Genomic DNA, 15156 nt, shown 5'->3' on the forward strand with positions numbered 1-15156 from the left:
CGGTGCTCCACAATAAGGGGGGCAACACGATGGTGTATCACCTTGGAACAGCTTCTTGCCCCGTGATTAACTCCATGCACAGAGAAATAATCCTGTTAGCAGGGGAATTAAGTTAGCCATCAATAGCCAAAGGGTGACAACCAGGCTAGACGAGCAGGAGCATAAGTCTAAAATAAAAAATGAAACACCATGAAGCTTATAAATTTCATATTTAGAGAGAAGACAAAATAACACATAAACACGAAAAAACACCAAAGAGCAAAAACATATTTGCAGTAATCTGCACTGATTTATTCTAGCTTCCAAGGCTCAGCATTCAAACCAACGAAATAACATGATTATTCCCTTTACAATTAAATACATTTCTGCACTCCTTCACTAATAGCAATCAGGAGAACAAATGAGAAAAATGTATCAATACTGCAAGAGAAGAGTGCAAGTTTCCTACAGCATGACCCGGGAGAAGCAGCATTTCAAAGCCATAGATTCTCAAAAGACTGTGTTATGAACACTTTTGATCTGTATGGATGTACGTCATATAAAAGCCCAAGCCACAAAACACCACACTGAAGAGAAGAAAAAAAAAAAAGATTAAAAAAAAAGGGAGGGGGAAAACACGATCCACGAATCAAGGAGTTTGTCCGTATCGTTGGTAATCACACAGCCATGAGGCTTAAGAAAACCACGGACACAAATGTAAACGTGCACAGATAAAAACCTTTTTATATACATACACACACACCCCCCTACATACATATGTGTGTGTGAGAAACACCAAGCATGAATTCAAGTAGATGCTAGGATGTGATTCTTCTAGGTTATGGCTTTCTCATGCTAAAATCTCATCTACAGGAGTCATTCCACCAACCACTGAAATGTTGCCATCTCTGAGACAAAACAAAGCTCTTCGAAATGGTACATGCAAACCCAAGTGCACCACTTTGAAAAAAGAATCGAGTGTGTAGGTAAACTAAACAGGTTTATTTTTTCCTTGAAAACTGCAGCAGAGACAGCACATCCAACAATTAAAGAATTGGTTAAAGGCTTAACAACAAGCCACTAGTGCAAAATACTGTGAAGACTGTTCTCTTTAATCAATTGGCTTTTTAGAAACCCATCTGTTCTTGACAAAACATTAACTGGGTGTCAGTGAATTAAACTTTTTTCCTCCTTCAAAAAGCAAGCTGCCACTTGTCTTTCATGTTTTGGATTATAGCATTAACATTGTCAATGGGAAGTTACAGAAGTGAGAACTCTCTTTCCACCAAGGTGATAATTTTGGAGGTTATAAAAATGATACGGCCTTCAAAACAGAGGTGAGATTTTCTGGGAAGTTGCCAGGCTAAAGCTAGATTTCTGGGATGAATACCAGAAGGAGACATGACATGAAGTAGTTACGGTTCAGACATATTTCTCTCCTATGTTAGCCACTATCCTGATCCCAGAAACAAAAGCACGACTGCACAGCAAAAAGCAGGGCACCTTTGCCATCTTTAACGCCTACACCTAGGATCTCAGAATAGCCAGGCCATGGCTATCCTTCCCTGTTCCTCTGACAGCCAGGGCCGACACAAACCTTTAGTGTTTTCAGACATTTTATACTAAGTTTCAGTTCACCAAATCATCAGGTAACCTACCGATCGGTGCAGCTCTTGTTAAGTTAGAAGCTGGAGGATCCCGCTCTGGGGGACAGGAGTCACAGAAGTCTGAACATGCTGGGCAAATCAGATTCCCAGCATGCATCCAGCCATTCATCTGAATGCTCACAGTTAACACCTGGCCTGAGCGGCTGCACAAGTACGCCGTGTCCTTGACCCAAACGTGTAGCCCTTGTGGAGAACAAGAAACCTGAAAGCAAAAGAATAAAAGTCTGTATTATGATTTATCACAAATACGTTTTGGGGTTTGGAGGTTCTTTAAATAAGTAAATACTACATTCAGTAAACACCTGGTATTAGAGCATAGATTAACTGCAAGAATTTTAATGCATTCAGAGCAACTATTTGGTTTAAGAATACTTCAAAACGCTGACTGTACTCTTTTCATGGAATTATGCAGATCACCAACTAAGAACAAGTAAAACGCAACTTCTGCTAATGACTACTTTTTTAGAGTTGTGCTGTTGTTGAAAGTGACACCTTTAGCAAGATAGTCCTGAAGAGAAGGAGGATAATGAAAAATAAGTGACATGCACACAGTACTACCCACCTCTGAAAAATCAGAGTGACTAATTAATGTTAAGCTTCAATAACAGAAGATTCCAATATAAGTATTCCTACTTCGCTGTGGAGAAAGTGTCACAGGGGTAAGGCAGAGGAAGCCCCTAGCAAGACTGTAACTAATACACAAGCCTTCCCAGTGGCCACAGGCTTAACTTGAGGCATGATCTAAACTACAGGCTTATGGCTGGAAGATACTTATTTTTCAAAGCATGTCATAGAATCTAGTGATTTAAGGCAGAGAAGATCATGCACAGTGTCCAGGTGCAAAGTGCTAACAGTCATAGCTTACATTTAATGCCTGGCTGTGGGAAAATAAGGGAAGATCGGCGAGGAGGCTTGTAAACACGTTGAAGTGACTTGCAGCAGTGGTGTCGAAAAACACATGTATCATACTAACTGTTGTTTAGCCTTGTGTGTTGGACAAGTAGAGCATCTGTGTTTAGATAACACAGGCCTATGATAGACTCAGAGGCACCTTATCAGACGTGCTTGAGATTCCTGCCCTGCTGTGGGAAAGATAAAAGCACAGTGGTAAACTACACCTGTGTGAATCCTTGATCCACAGGCGAAAACAGCAGGTTCGGTGATCCTCTAGCGTGGACCGAGCTCCATGGTGCCTGCATCCCTCGCTTATGTGCCTCTGCCCAGGTGCTGCCTCGGGGATTCCCCCAGTTGGTGAGGTAACAAAAATAAATTTATTCTTTGCATTTCATCTGTAGTTTTGTGGTTGTTCCTGCACCCTGCCTGTGCCCACTCACACACTGAGTTTTCCTTTCAGTGTTATTTTAAAAAAATAAAAATAAAAACCCAACACATACTTACTTGATAACATCCACTACCCCAGTCAGGATAACTGAGTTTCCTCCTGCACTGTTCCATGACAAAAGCAGATTTCTGAATAAGACATACAGAGTTTGGTCCGTATTTCTCTGCACCATAGTTTTTGGTAGGATCTAAGATAGAAAGAATATACTGAATTACAACTTTCTAGGGGAACAGAAAGTCTACATCAACTTAATATGATATAATTAGTCAATGTCTCCACATGCAATTCAAGGTTTACTTTTGGAATCTTTCAGACTATTAATCATTACCAATTTGGGAATTATATTGTCTTGAATATAAAGTGGGAAGAATCGCAAGATTAAAAAAAAAAAAACAACACAACCCAAACAACCCCACTTTTCATCAGAACTATGTGGATATGTTTGCCCCCAGGGAGTGCTAGCTGTGATTGCTGGCTTGAGGGCATAGCGTGTTCATTCGTTTGAGACAACTGCACAGTCAGGTAATATCCTAGAGCTTTCTGGTGCTCCACAATATTGCAAGTTCATGCACTACCCCAGGACACAAGCCCATGTTCTGGTAATTCGCAAAGCTCCTTGCCTTGAACAAAAAAAAAAAAAAAAAAAAAAAATCTACAAAGGTGGAAAGTGGAATTATTTGTCAGAGACTCAAAAAACAACCAACCAACCCCCATCCTTTGCCTTATATTTGGATCATTTGGGGTTAATTTCTGTTCAGCTCTTATGCAATTCTTGTATTAGATGTGTTTTCTTCCTACGTGTACAAGGTAGTTCTCAGCCCAACACAGCTTTTACACAGCTAGTAGTGTAAAACTAATTTCACATCCAATTAGTTTGGACATATAGCAAGTCCATTCCAGATTAACAAATGTCGTCTCTTAAATACCATACTGAAGTCCTGAAAACTGACCTGGTTGGTTTTCAATTATTCTACAGTCTGAGCTGCGTTGAAATTCACCACTTAAATGCCAGCTGAATTCTTGACTAAAGGGACAATAGTCAGCAATTTCTACTGAGCCACCATAATAAGGCAATTCTTCTGCTGGTACTCCATTAAGATTGTCAAAATACTGCAAAACAAAATAGGTCATGAAGCAGTTTGCACAAAGATAAGTGTACAACTGTTTTTTAAATAGAACCAATCACTACAGCTGTAAGATCATCAGCTATTACTACTCAGGAATGCTATTAACAGCAAGTTACAATACCTATGAACCAGATGAGCCAGGAGTATTTAAGAATATTTAAATAAGGCAGAGAGATTTACATTTGCATGTATCACTTCCCACCCTTTTCCCTGCCCCCGCTTTGCAATCATAGCATTCTCTGGGATGAAACAGAACAAATTTCTTAGCGTTCAGTGACACAAGGCAGCAGGCTGGGTGAAGAAATACCTCAAACAAAACATTCTGGTTTGGGGGAGCAGAAATTGCTGTATAACAGAAGTCTGGGGGACTTCTGTTACACAGCAATGTTTCCATCTGATATTTGGTTAGATGGCCAAGCGACATCCCCATTGTTTTATTAAGATCACGAGGCTTTTTTTTCAGCCTCCAGACTCCTTATGATAAACTAAGCAGACATTTTTCACAATATCTACTCTCGTCTACTAGTTCAGAAGAAAAAAAATGCAATCAAATGTAATCACCTGGCTGCAAAGCACCTGAATGTAAACAGTTATTTGGTAAAGTAAGATCCATTATACCTGATATTCCTGAGGTAACTGCTTTGGAAACTTCTGCAAGTTGCACACTGCTACTGCTCTTTGGTCCTGTCTGCATGTTAACTGCAAAGGATTACTCCTCAAAGTGTCGCAGTACGGACTGATTAATTGCCTCCTCAAAGAAAAAAAAAAAAAATCACATTAGATCACTTTAACTGCTTTTCATAATTTAACTAAGCAGTCTGTCAAGACTGTTCCCACTCTCCCAGACACTCAGTCAATCACACAAAGAAGCACTGACGACTTGTCTGGGGGCTAATTATTGTTATTTGTCTGGTTATGACCTTTCTAAATTAAAGAATATCAAGCCAGCAAACAAAGTTACAATGCACTCGCCTATTTAGTTTTAATGACATTGCTTTGTAAACTTTAAAGAAAAAAAACACACAAGCAATAGAGGCCCACTATGCAGCTATGTCCTAGAAATTTATGAATATTGTAACGAACAAACAAGGAAGGCTTTGTTTTGAAGATGGCTATCACCTCCTTCTGTTGCTTTAAGTACAACCCAGTAATGCAAAATGACACAGGCTGCATTTCCAGTTAAAAGGGACAAAATAAAAAGAGCACTTTTAGATTAAGTCCCTCCCCTCCTCTCTAAAGCATAGCCCTCTTACAGCATAAATGTATTCTGCTCCCTAAAACATCTGGCAGTGTATTTATTGGGTGGGATGCTTCTGCTATTAATACATTTGGTATGATCTCCCTTGGGGGCATTCTGAAGGTACTTTGGACAGCATCCCTTGTTAATCTGTATTTACCTCTATTTCTTTCTAATGAGTTGTATTTGAAGGACAAATGTAAACAAGCTTCAGGGTTTCCTCTTTGTTTTTTTAAAAAGATTGTATTCTTACTTTTGTCTCTTTTGGTCAATCCAGAATTTACAGCTCTTCATTACAAAGTCACAGCCTTTATTGCGTCCCCAATCTAATTTCTCTGCCATGCTGTAATTTGCTTTATACCAGCTGTAAAGGGATTTTGAAATGAGAATATAGTTACTTCAAAAGTTAGTGTTCTGATTAATAAGACAGCAGTTCAAAGAACTTCATACTATGCCTTAAGGTCTTCAAATGAAGAAAAAGGGAAACTGCATCCCTTTCTGCCTATAACAAAATACATTACGATTCCACTATTTTTCAAGTCACAATGAACTAAAAGAAAATTTTATTGCTTATTTGTTCAACAGCAACACATCGTGATCTGCAAAGGAACAATGCATACAGAAAGATGACTTTTTAGACAATTTTGCTTTTCCCCCATGTATGCTTTCTATCTGAAAGAAGAGCTGAAAAAATAATCAATATGTACTGCATGCAACTGAGAGAAGACTTATATGAAGAAAAAAAGTAAACAGACACTACGAAGAGTATTATGCATTGTAATGCATATTTTTTTAAGGCTAGATTAAGAATGGATAGGTTTTGAAATACATGAAGAAAAACAAACATACTAGGTATAACTCCTTGTCTAATGCAATGCTAATTATAGCAATTATCTACTGTATTGCAGATGGATAAGCACAAGTGCATCAATTCCAAATAAAATCAAGTACAATGAAAACCAAACACAAGTGAACCAACCCCCCCCATTCTTAGTAATTCTTACCCTGTGTCTTCCATTAATGCTAAGGTGATCCTGGAAAAGACTCGATTCTGTGTATGGGATCCAGTCATTGCTTCATTCTGAAAGTTACCAGTTACTATTAGGAAGCCACTGAAAATCATTATTGTAAGAAAATGCTTCCTATGAAAAAGCATTTTACTTCCAGTCCCCTCTTGAGAGCAAAAATTTGCTCTCACTACAATACTTAATGAAGGCTGGATCAAGATCAAAACCAAACTACACCGGTTACTTTCCAGATACAAACTTTCTCTGGAAAGGTGTAAAGGAGACTAGTAATTATTTTCTTTTTGCTAATCCTGTTCAATCCTTAGAATAATCCTCATTCTAATGGCAGTTTTTCCAGTTGGCTTTAAACTACTGTTCCACACCAAAGGTTGCTGAAAAGCAGGAAAAGCTAACAATTTCGGTCTCAAGAAATACACATTTTTCAAGATTCCTTTCACAAAAAGGTCTGTCCTAAAGCATTTCCCTTCTTGTTTACCTCACTGCAGTGTACCTCTGCCAAAAATATCACAAAACACAAAGTTATAAACAAAAATAAGCTTAAATGTCAGGAGGCAAATAAGTATTTCCTTGATCAGATGAGGTTCTGGAGGAGAGGTGGCAAAAGCTAACCCCAGGGCACATGAATAAAGATGAAGTCAAGATAACAAATAGACAGAACAATCAAATATTTGATGTATAAGAGGCAAGGGGTGACAAAGTTGAACTGACTCAAAGGAATACCCTTTTCCCCTAAAAAAAGGGAGCAGACCTTTTTAAAAGGTTAAAGGGCAGACCAAAGTAAGAGACATTTAGTTTTTTAGTAATCAGATTATCTCAAACTCATACTCTGAGACTCATCAATAAGGTAAAAAGATTTATCCAGAAATTGGACGTTTAAGTATTTGTAGTTTAGTACTGCTTGTGATATATTTCAGTAAGGTTTGATACACCTGCGTTTTCAAGGCTCCAGCAGGTACCACTATAAACCTAAAAATAAAGGCAGGGGGAGCAGACATTCCCACATATCCCTCCATTCCTAACATCAGCACTAACCTCCAACAATCTCTTCTCCCAGTGATTGAGCTCAGTACCCATGCCACCTTGATTTTCAAGCTCCATTCCCTCTAGAATTGGACAATTAAAATGTCTTCGAGCTTCTTCCTAGAAACAAAACATTTCAACACAACTCTCAAAATATTGAGACGGATACCCATGCACAGTGCTAATGTTCTAGAATTATCTTCTGAAAGTATTTCAGCATCTCTTTCTGTACCATCTTGTTTTCCTCCAAATGTAAAACACTTCTCCTACTCAGAGGCTGCCTAAGCCAGCAAGTACCCCAACACCAAGTATAACAATCTGTCTACTTATCTCCTGGAAATAAATGATGGAAGTTTACAAGAATAAAACAGCAACAGAATTAGCTGAGAATAGCATACATATACTAAAGAAAAAAAACAACAAAAACCGCCAAGCAATGTAGGAACACTACAACCCTGCTTCTGTCAAACATTTCAGAGAAAAAACACTTTTCAAAAAACCACTTTTCTATTAGGAAGCTGTATGTGTCAACTAGTTTTGCATGGGGAAGTGTTTTCTGCAAAGTATTTGAAAATCTTAAGAGGCATCACAACAATGCTGCGGTCTTACAGCCAGGAGCCCAGCCTTTGCCAGCGCGGCACTACCCAGGAGCACCTTTAATGCTCTGAGCAGTTTGACCAGCATGGTCAATTTTCAAAACAGAGGTAATTAAATTAAGTTTGCTCTATCTACTGTGTTGGATTTAAAACAAACAAAAAGATTATTTGTGGTCAAATATGATTAACACCATAACTTACTTCCCATACCAATTTATTACTTAAGCATATGTTCTGTTGGGGGCAGGGTAAGAGTCAGAGGCGTGGGAAGGAAGGAAGATTTCCAAAAATACTTGAGGAATTTCTTTTTAAACATGACAAAGTGCTAACTGCATTTTTTTGTAATCAATAAAATTAGAAAAGGATTAAAACAATGCTTTTAAAGAGAAAAGTAGAAAATAGGATGAACATACAAATGAGAAAAGCAGTGACAATAGTATCTGTTAAGGCAATGGGAATACTAGGTGTCTAAGTCTGCAGGAAAACATCTAAAGAGTAGGATTAAGGAATCTATTCAACATCAGTTTTGCTTAACCTTTTATAATTTACTTCCCAGTCCCTTCATTGTCTCTTACTATGCCAATTTATTTATTTCATACTGTCTGTAAACCATTTTCCACTTTACTTTGGATACACCCTCTCAACTTATTATGCAGTCTTAACCGCGTAGTCTTTGGGCTGTACTTTCAGGAAAGGGGTATTCAATGTTCGGTTATTCTTAATGAATAAGAAGTATTTATGACTCGAGAATGTGATGGTAACCTTGGCATACAAAGTGTAAAAGTTTAAGTTAATCCACACTTACAACTACACGAGGTGTTATCAGAAGATGAACAGCATGGCGCAGCATTTTGCCACCACGTATGTCCCACAACCTCACTGCTTTATGAACGACTTTGTCGCTCCACTGATACAAACCTAGACTGTAAGAAGAATGTTCTGGTTACAAATCTTTCCCACAAATACACGCTACCGTGCAAAGGTTTATCTCCATAAGAAACAGAATCATGAATAATCTCTATACTTCCTCATGCTTCCTGAAGTTCAAAATTATGCAACATTTCTCTTTTGTTAAGGTATGTGTTCATTATATACACAACTCTGATTTAATAAGCCAAAGTAAGATTATTAAAAAGATGCCTGTAGATTCAAGACATATTTTCTACAGTTACCAAAAGTGTAAGAAATGAAATAAAAATCCTCAGAATTGCTATTATAAAATATTATAAAAAAGGTGAACAAACCCAAAAGCTCTCCACCCTTTCACCTCCAAAAAAAAAACCTAGAACATTTCTACAATATCAACTAAGTGAAGAAAAAAATGCAAACTGTTCATTCAATGACAAGTCAGAAAAATCATGTAGCAGACTACACACATTGTCAGTTATGCATAACTATAAACCTTGAATCTCATCTATCTTAAAAATGAACTGCACTGACATTAGACCGACTACAGAAAACACAAGTCTCAATTTAGTAAGGTGTTCAGCAAGCACCACAATTTAAGCAGCGATAGTTTTAATGCTTAACTTCAAGCCTCCTGATAAATGAAATTCTGCCTTAGTTTGTAATATACATGGATAATAGAAGTGCTTAATGCCAATGCAAAGAAAGACTGAAAAAAACACCCCACACCAATGTTTGAACATAACAGCAAAGCATTCTAACAATGGAATCAAGTTGGATTTTCAACAGACCAGAATACATCCTAAAAAGGCAATGTGAAAACATCCTTCAATGGGAGTACTGAGAGGTCCAAAAAATAAAATACCTTTCATTAAAAGGAGGGAGTCCATCTGCATATCTTGCTGTCAAAGGTTTTCCATCATCATCACGATAAAATGCAAACAGTCCAGCAGAGAAACCCTTCAAGTTAAAAACCAAGCACAAGGAAACCTTTGGTAAGACATTCACATACAAAGTCAAATGCCATGAGAGAGTTCTCACTCCCACAGCACATACACTGGAAGCACCACACCTCAAGGCAATTAACACACAAATCGAAGGAGGCAAAGCACAAGCTTTCCTCCACCAAACATTCTTCTCTTGCAACAAGCTGGAGGTATGCGAGGAAGCAGGCGTAAATTTCAGGGAAACACATTTTATAAAATCAACCCTTACCAGTGCATGGATAATCTCATGTTTCACTGTAGACAACATGCCAACAAATTCCTGAGCTTGCGTTGAAATCATATTTGGACACAAGTTAGCATATCCTGCTACTGGCCTGGAAGACAGTTTTAAAATTAAATTGTTTTCAGTAAAATACTAGCAAATTCAAATCATATTCACTTGAAGAGGCAGAAGATTTAAAAGAAAATGGAGACTAACGCAAAAATAAGTCCTTCCAAACAACTTCCTCAACCATTATTCAATAGTCCATTTACAATACAGTGACTAGTTTACTGTTGAAATGGGGAGGGGTGGGATGGGATCAGTCTCTATATTCAGTGTTCTACACAGATGTTAGTGACAACAGTACAGGAGATCCGAATTCTAGATAAGATACTACAGAGGTACAAAGTGTCTGTTACAATGACTACAGCCGAACTAGAAACAAAAGGCACATAAGTAGGGCCCATTTGCATCCTCCTTTAAATCTGTGAAAGTATGACATTCACATCAACAGAAGCAGGATCTTGAAAGCTTAGGCAATAACAGTGGAGGATTAGCTTTGAGTTAAATGCTGCAGCTTTGCATGTTAAGCACTATTTGATCGTTCTGTGGTTTTACATAAATAGAGTGCTTGTCTATTTCAATAATGACTTCTACTTAGCTATACTACACAAGACAGGCAAACAATTAAACTCCACGTGTAAACAATTAAAAAACTCAAAAGCTTAACTAAAAAAAAAAAAAAAAGAGTTTGTACCAGCAGGAATACTTGCCTGTCCATTTCAGCTTCCAGTTGGCAGTAGGCTGCATATGCAATGATATTTTCATGGCCACACCTTTCAGTAGTGAGAGCACTAACATAAAGTACAAAGTCAGCATCTCGAACGCCCTCTTGGTCAGGTAAGCCGGTGGGTCCACATTCACTCTCATTGCACGCCCTGCATTGCTTTGACAAGGTTCAAATGGAACAATTAAAATACTTCAGCTACGACCAAAATTTTGCATGACAAATTAAGTTAGCTTGAAGCCAAGAATAAAACCCATTGTAAGACACCAGCAGATGAGAAAACTCCCTAAGAAGACGGTAAACAAAACCAGAGCCAAGGAATAACTTGCAAATGACTAGCTCTTTTGATTTATTAGACAACAGGAAGGTGGCAGCTTTTGAAAAAAAGGGCCTGCCAAGCTAGACAGCCCAAAATTACCACCCTTTATTTCCTACAAATTAAAAAAAAATTTGGCTCACAGAACTAGTATACGTAAGTAGCAATCGCATTTCACATGTAATCTGGAACGTTTTTAATACTGTAGTTGAAACTTCAGGCTAAGAGAAAGAAAGAAATCTACCGATCACATACTGTAGTTGAATCCAAAATTCATGCAAGAAAACAAGTTAGAAGCATTTCCTGCACCGTGCTCCTGGTTCAGTGGATAACCAATTCAAGTAAGGTCTTCAAAAAAAACCAAAACTTATCACTAATTCTGTGAAAATCTGACTCATTGACCAAGGTGAATAATGAAGTGATTGTAGCAATTTAACAAGCTCTGAATCTCATCCTCTCTGTACAGTTCATTGTAACACAGGCTTAGGGAACACTAAACAGTCCAGTTTTACTTCACTTTTGGTTCAACAGCATAAACTAAAGAAACTCCCACTAACTCAAGTTGTTCTATTCTGTCACTCAAACTTAGTGACGTCCCACAAACAGGTCACTTATGCACAGTTAGAGATATTAACTTTTTTATTAGTTTCCACAAAAAACAATATTTCAAAGGTTAAGAAGCACTTGGATGGCTTAGCTTACTTGGAGGTGTTTCTCAGGAACTATAACTGGCCCACATCTTGTATGGTCTGCGCAGGCTCCTCGGCAGTATCTGTGAGGGTCAGCTTTCCTCCTTAAATACTGGTTTGTCACACACTGCCTTCAATCAAACATGAAAGACAGTCAGCATTTTTGTATAATTAAAAAGAAACTGTAGAATAGTCTTACAGCACCCAACAACACTGTAATACAGGTATTTAATATAACTTCCACAGTGAGAATTGTTAGTTACCCCGCTCTGGAAGGCATAATGCTTCCAGGTGTTAATGGAGTATCCACACGTTCAAAGAGAGATTAGGAACAAGTTCATACGTGTGGGTACATGCAAAAGGAAACAGGCAGCATGTATACCCTTTAAATTCTTCAATACAATAAAATCTGCGATACAACAAATGTAGATGTTGATCACAGAAGGTTGGCAGATTTGTGCAGGCTCCCTAAATAGCATGTGCTACCACCACAGGGTCAGATGGGTCACTGGTATGATTCAGGAGGGCATTTCTTAGGCTCTTATTCTATTCTTATTTTAAAGGCTATACAACACAAATGTTAAATATCAAATATAGCAAGTGATTTTCAACAAACGTTCACGTACCTGCTTAGTAATATAGTACCCGTGGATTTGCGCACTTGAAATGTCTTCTCCAAATAAGATATAGCTTGTGGAAAAAGTTTGTTCTAAATAGAACAAAACTAACAGTCACCCAGTAGCAGTGCAGACATAAGTCACCTTACAAGCATTAACTACCAAGTCACATGAAACTTGCTAGATGCTGCAGTATAGCAGAAATCCAGACTTCCTATGAAGTTCAATTGTCATCAATGTATTTAGGAACTATTTTGTTTCAGTGTTCCCATATTTTGTTATTGGAATGACAAAATGAGAAGGGACCAGTACTAATTTGAATGTACATCTTCAAAGAGGCTGAATTTATTTCAGCCCTGAACTTATTAGTCACTGGGAACTGCCCATCACAAATTTCCCTGGAGCTCGTGTCTCTCTGCAATCCTCAAGCCTGACTGCTGGACCCTTTTACTCCTTACTTGCACAGTCTCTCAAAAGAAGCCAGGAGGGTTATTTAAAATAACGGTGCCAAAAAAAGCTTTAAAAACTACATTCATACTGCTCGCTGAATCTTTGCACGTTGGGATAGAGCAAGCACCTGTCAAACAACATTTAACGGAACACTGGAAGTATTTGGAGATGAGGCACACACTATACACAAAGCCTTGGTTTCCCTGACTAGAGGATATGAAATTGCTGGTGTTCAAAGCCTTTAATTAGAGGCTTTAGTTAAGGGCTTTGAATTGGAAAAACTTTAACTTCATCCACATAATAAAATATGTACAACCAAAAGAAGGAAGCAAATATGACATACCTTTATAAGGTGTCTTTTCTCAGGTAGCAAACTATATTTAAAAACAAAACAAAACAGGCTTTAATTAACAGGATTTCCATTCTTATATATGGAGGAAAAAAAACTCACCACAACATTATACTCACTCCTCAACACTTCTGTCATATATGATCTTAATTCTTAGCTGTTGATCCACATTTCTCTTCAAGACATGATTTTCCTTTAGAGGAACTTGGTAGACAACCTGGCAGGGAGAGGAACAAGCCGCTGGGTTAGGCAGCTCGCCGGGACAGCCACACCGAGGGGTGCCCCGGGCCCTCCGCTGCTTCTCCTCCGCGAGAGCCCCTTTTGGGGCGTTTTCAAGCAAAGCCCCTTCCCGCCCTCCCCCTCATACACCGCCGCGCCAGTCACTCAGAGGTCGCCCCGCACCCGCCCGCCGCACGGACCGCATCCCGTTCATCTCGGCCCGGGTCAGCCGTGAGAGGACAGACCGACGCTCCCTCCATAACGGGAGCGGGAAACGGGGGATCCCTCGCCCCCCTCCTCCCGCCGCTGCCTGAGGAGCCCCCGCGGCGGCCCCACCTCCTCTCCGCTGGGCACGCCGTGGCGACAGGACGAGGAAGAGGAAGGGGAAGGGGAAAGGGCGGAGGCGCGGCCGCAGCCCAGCAGGAGGGCAGCGGTGAAAGCGGCGAGCAGCGGCCGGTACCGCTGGTAAGGCCAGGGCCGCCCGCCGCCCGGCTCGGCGGCCATTTTCCCCTGCCCTTCCGCCGCGTCGCCATGGAGGCAGCGCCGTGGGTAGCGATCCCCGCCAATAGGCGAGCGGGAGCGCCGGAGAGGGTGGGGCGGAGGCGACGGGCGCTCCTGATTGGGCGCGGTTCACCGAGTGGTGAGGGTGGGGCAGGGGGCGGGGCGGGGCGGGGCGGTGAAGGTGACGGGCGGGGCGGGCGCGCGCCGCCGTGCCGTGCCGTGCCGGGCAGCATTCCGCAGGGCAGCAATGCAGCGTAACGCGGTGCCGTGCAGTTGACCCTTCTGCACAGCGGTTAAGGTTGGGACAGCAGGCCCCCAGCTCAGCACGGCCTCTCATTCTCTGCCGGAGACCGAGCTCCTTGGCCCGGGGAGTCCTGCACCTGGAGGAGTGTGCTCCAGGCCTGAAATCCTACTGCCTCGAAGCAAAGGTCCTCCTGCAGCCAGCCTGCTCCGGCCAAGCCACCCCAGCGCTCGAGTCCAGGGCTGGGATTTCACTTTTCATGCACAACATGGCCTTTTTCCAGCTTCTCAGTCCACAAACACCGTACAACAGAGCATCCTCAAGTTTCTACTCCAGAAACTAGCAAAGAAACTTCTGCCACCACCACTGGGAATAAAAATTGTCTGGGTTGGTGTAGTGCTTCATCTTGCAGCTCCTGCTGCTTTCCAAGGCATTCAATTATAACAAGGTGTGTCCCGGCTCACCCGGCAGCTCAGTGACAGCAGGGGAGAAGCCATCGGACGCCTGGTGCCATCAGTTAAACCAGCTGCCCAAGTCCCTCGGGCTGCTGCGGTGTTTCCACAATACAGAAAAGCACCCAAAAAAGCAGAGAAGGGAGAAAAGCATCCTCACCTTTTCACAGGGAGCAAAATCTGTTAAAGCAGGAGTGGGTTAAACTCTGTTTTGCTTTATAAATGGGAATTTATGCAGCATGTTCATCTGAAGTGTTGCATGGGCATCTGCTGTTAAGAGAAGAAATTTGTTATATTGCCACCTGCCACCTACAGCTACCGTAGGCACTTTTCCCCTTTGCAGGCAACAGGAACATCGCGGCAGGGTTTTAAGACATCCTGGCAGCTATTTGCAGCAAAGGTCTCCTTTGAATGACAGCAGAAC

The 15156-nt window shown here is 40.6% G+C and overlaps 1 protein-coding gene across 1 annotated transcript; it reads right to left on the reverse strand.

The window, feature by feature from the left end:
* Positions 1-66: 66 nt before the first annotated feature.
* LMLN (leishmanolysin like peptidase) lies at positions 67-14042 on the reverse strand. The gene is made up of 17 exons (XM_068407210.1): positions 13875-14042; positions 13439-13536; positions 13314-13344; positions 12530-12612; positions 11917-12034; positions 10885-11057; positions 10118-10223; positions 9768-9862; positions 8802-8919; positions 7413-7520; positions 6357-6433; positions 5606-5716; positions 4734-4866; positions 3939-4098; positions 3045-3175; positions 1638-1848; positions 67-167 (listed from the first exon to the last, which is right to left on the reverse strand). Exons 1-17 carry the CDS (start codon positions 14040-14042, stop codon positions 67-69), a joined length of 2022 nt encoding a protein of 673 aa, XP_068263311.1.
* Between the last annotated feature and the right edge of the window lie 1114 nt (positions 14043-15156).

This window comes from Nyctibius grandis, chromosome 9 (genome assembly GCF_013368605.1).
Source record: "Nyctibius grandis isolate bNycGra1 chromosome 9, bNycGra1.pri, whole genome shotgun sequence".
Taxonomy (NCBI): Eukaryota; Metazoa; Chordata; class Aves; order Nyctibiiformes; family Nyctibiidae; genus Nyctibius; species Nyctibius grandis.

Coding starts and splice junctions, on each gene's coding strand:
- LMLN (XM_068407210.1), bottom strand. CDS start 14,042: ATGGCCGCCGAGCCGGGCGGCGGGCGGCCCTGGCCTTACCAGCGGTAC. Junction 13,537..13,874: donor GCGTGCCCAGCGGAGAGGAG/GTGGGGCCGCCG, acceptor TCTCCCTGCCAG/GTTGTCTACCAAGTTCCTCT. Junction 13,345..13,438: donor TATGACAGAAGTGTTGAGGA/GTGAGTATAATG, acceptor TTTTAAATATAG/TTTGCTACCTGAGAAAAGAC.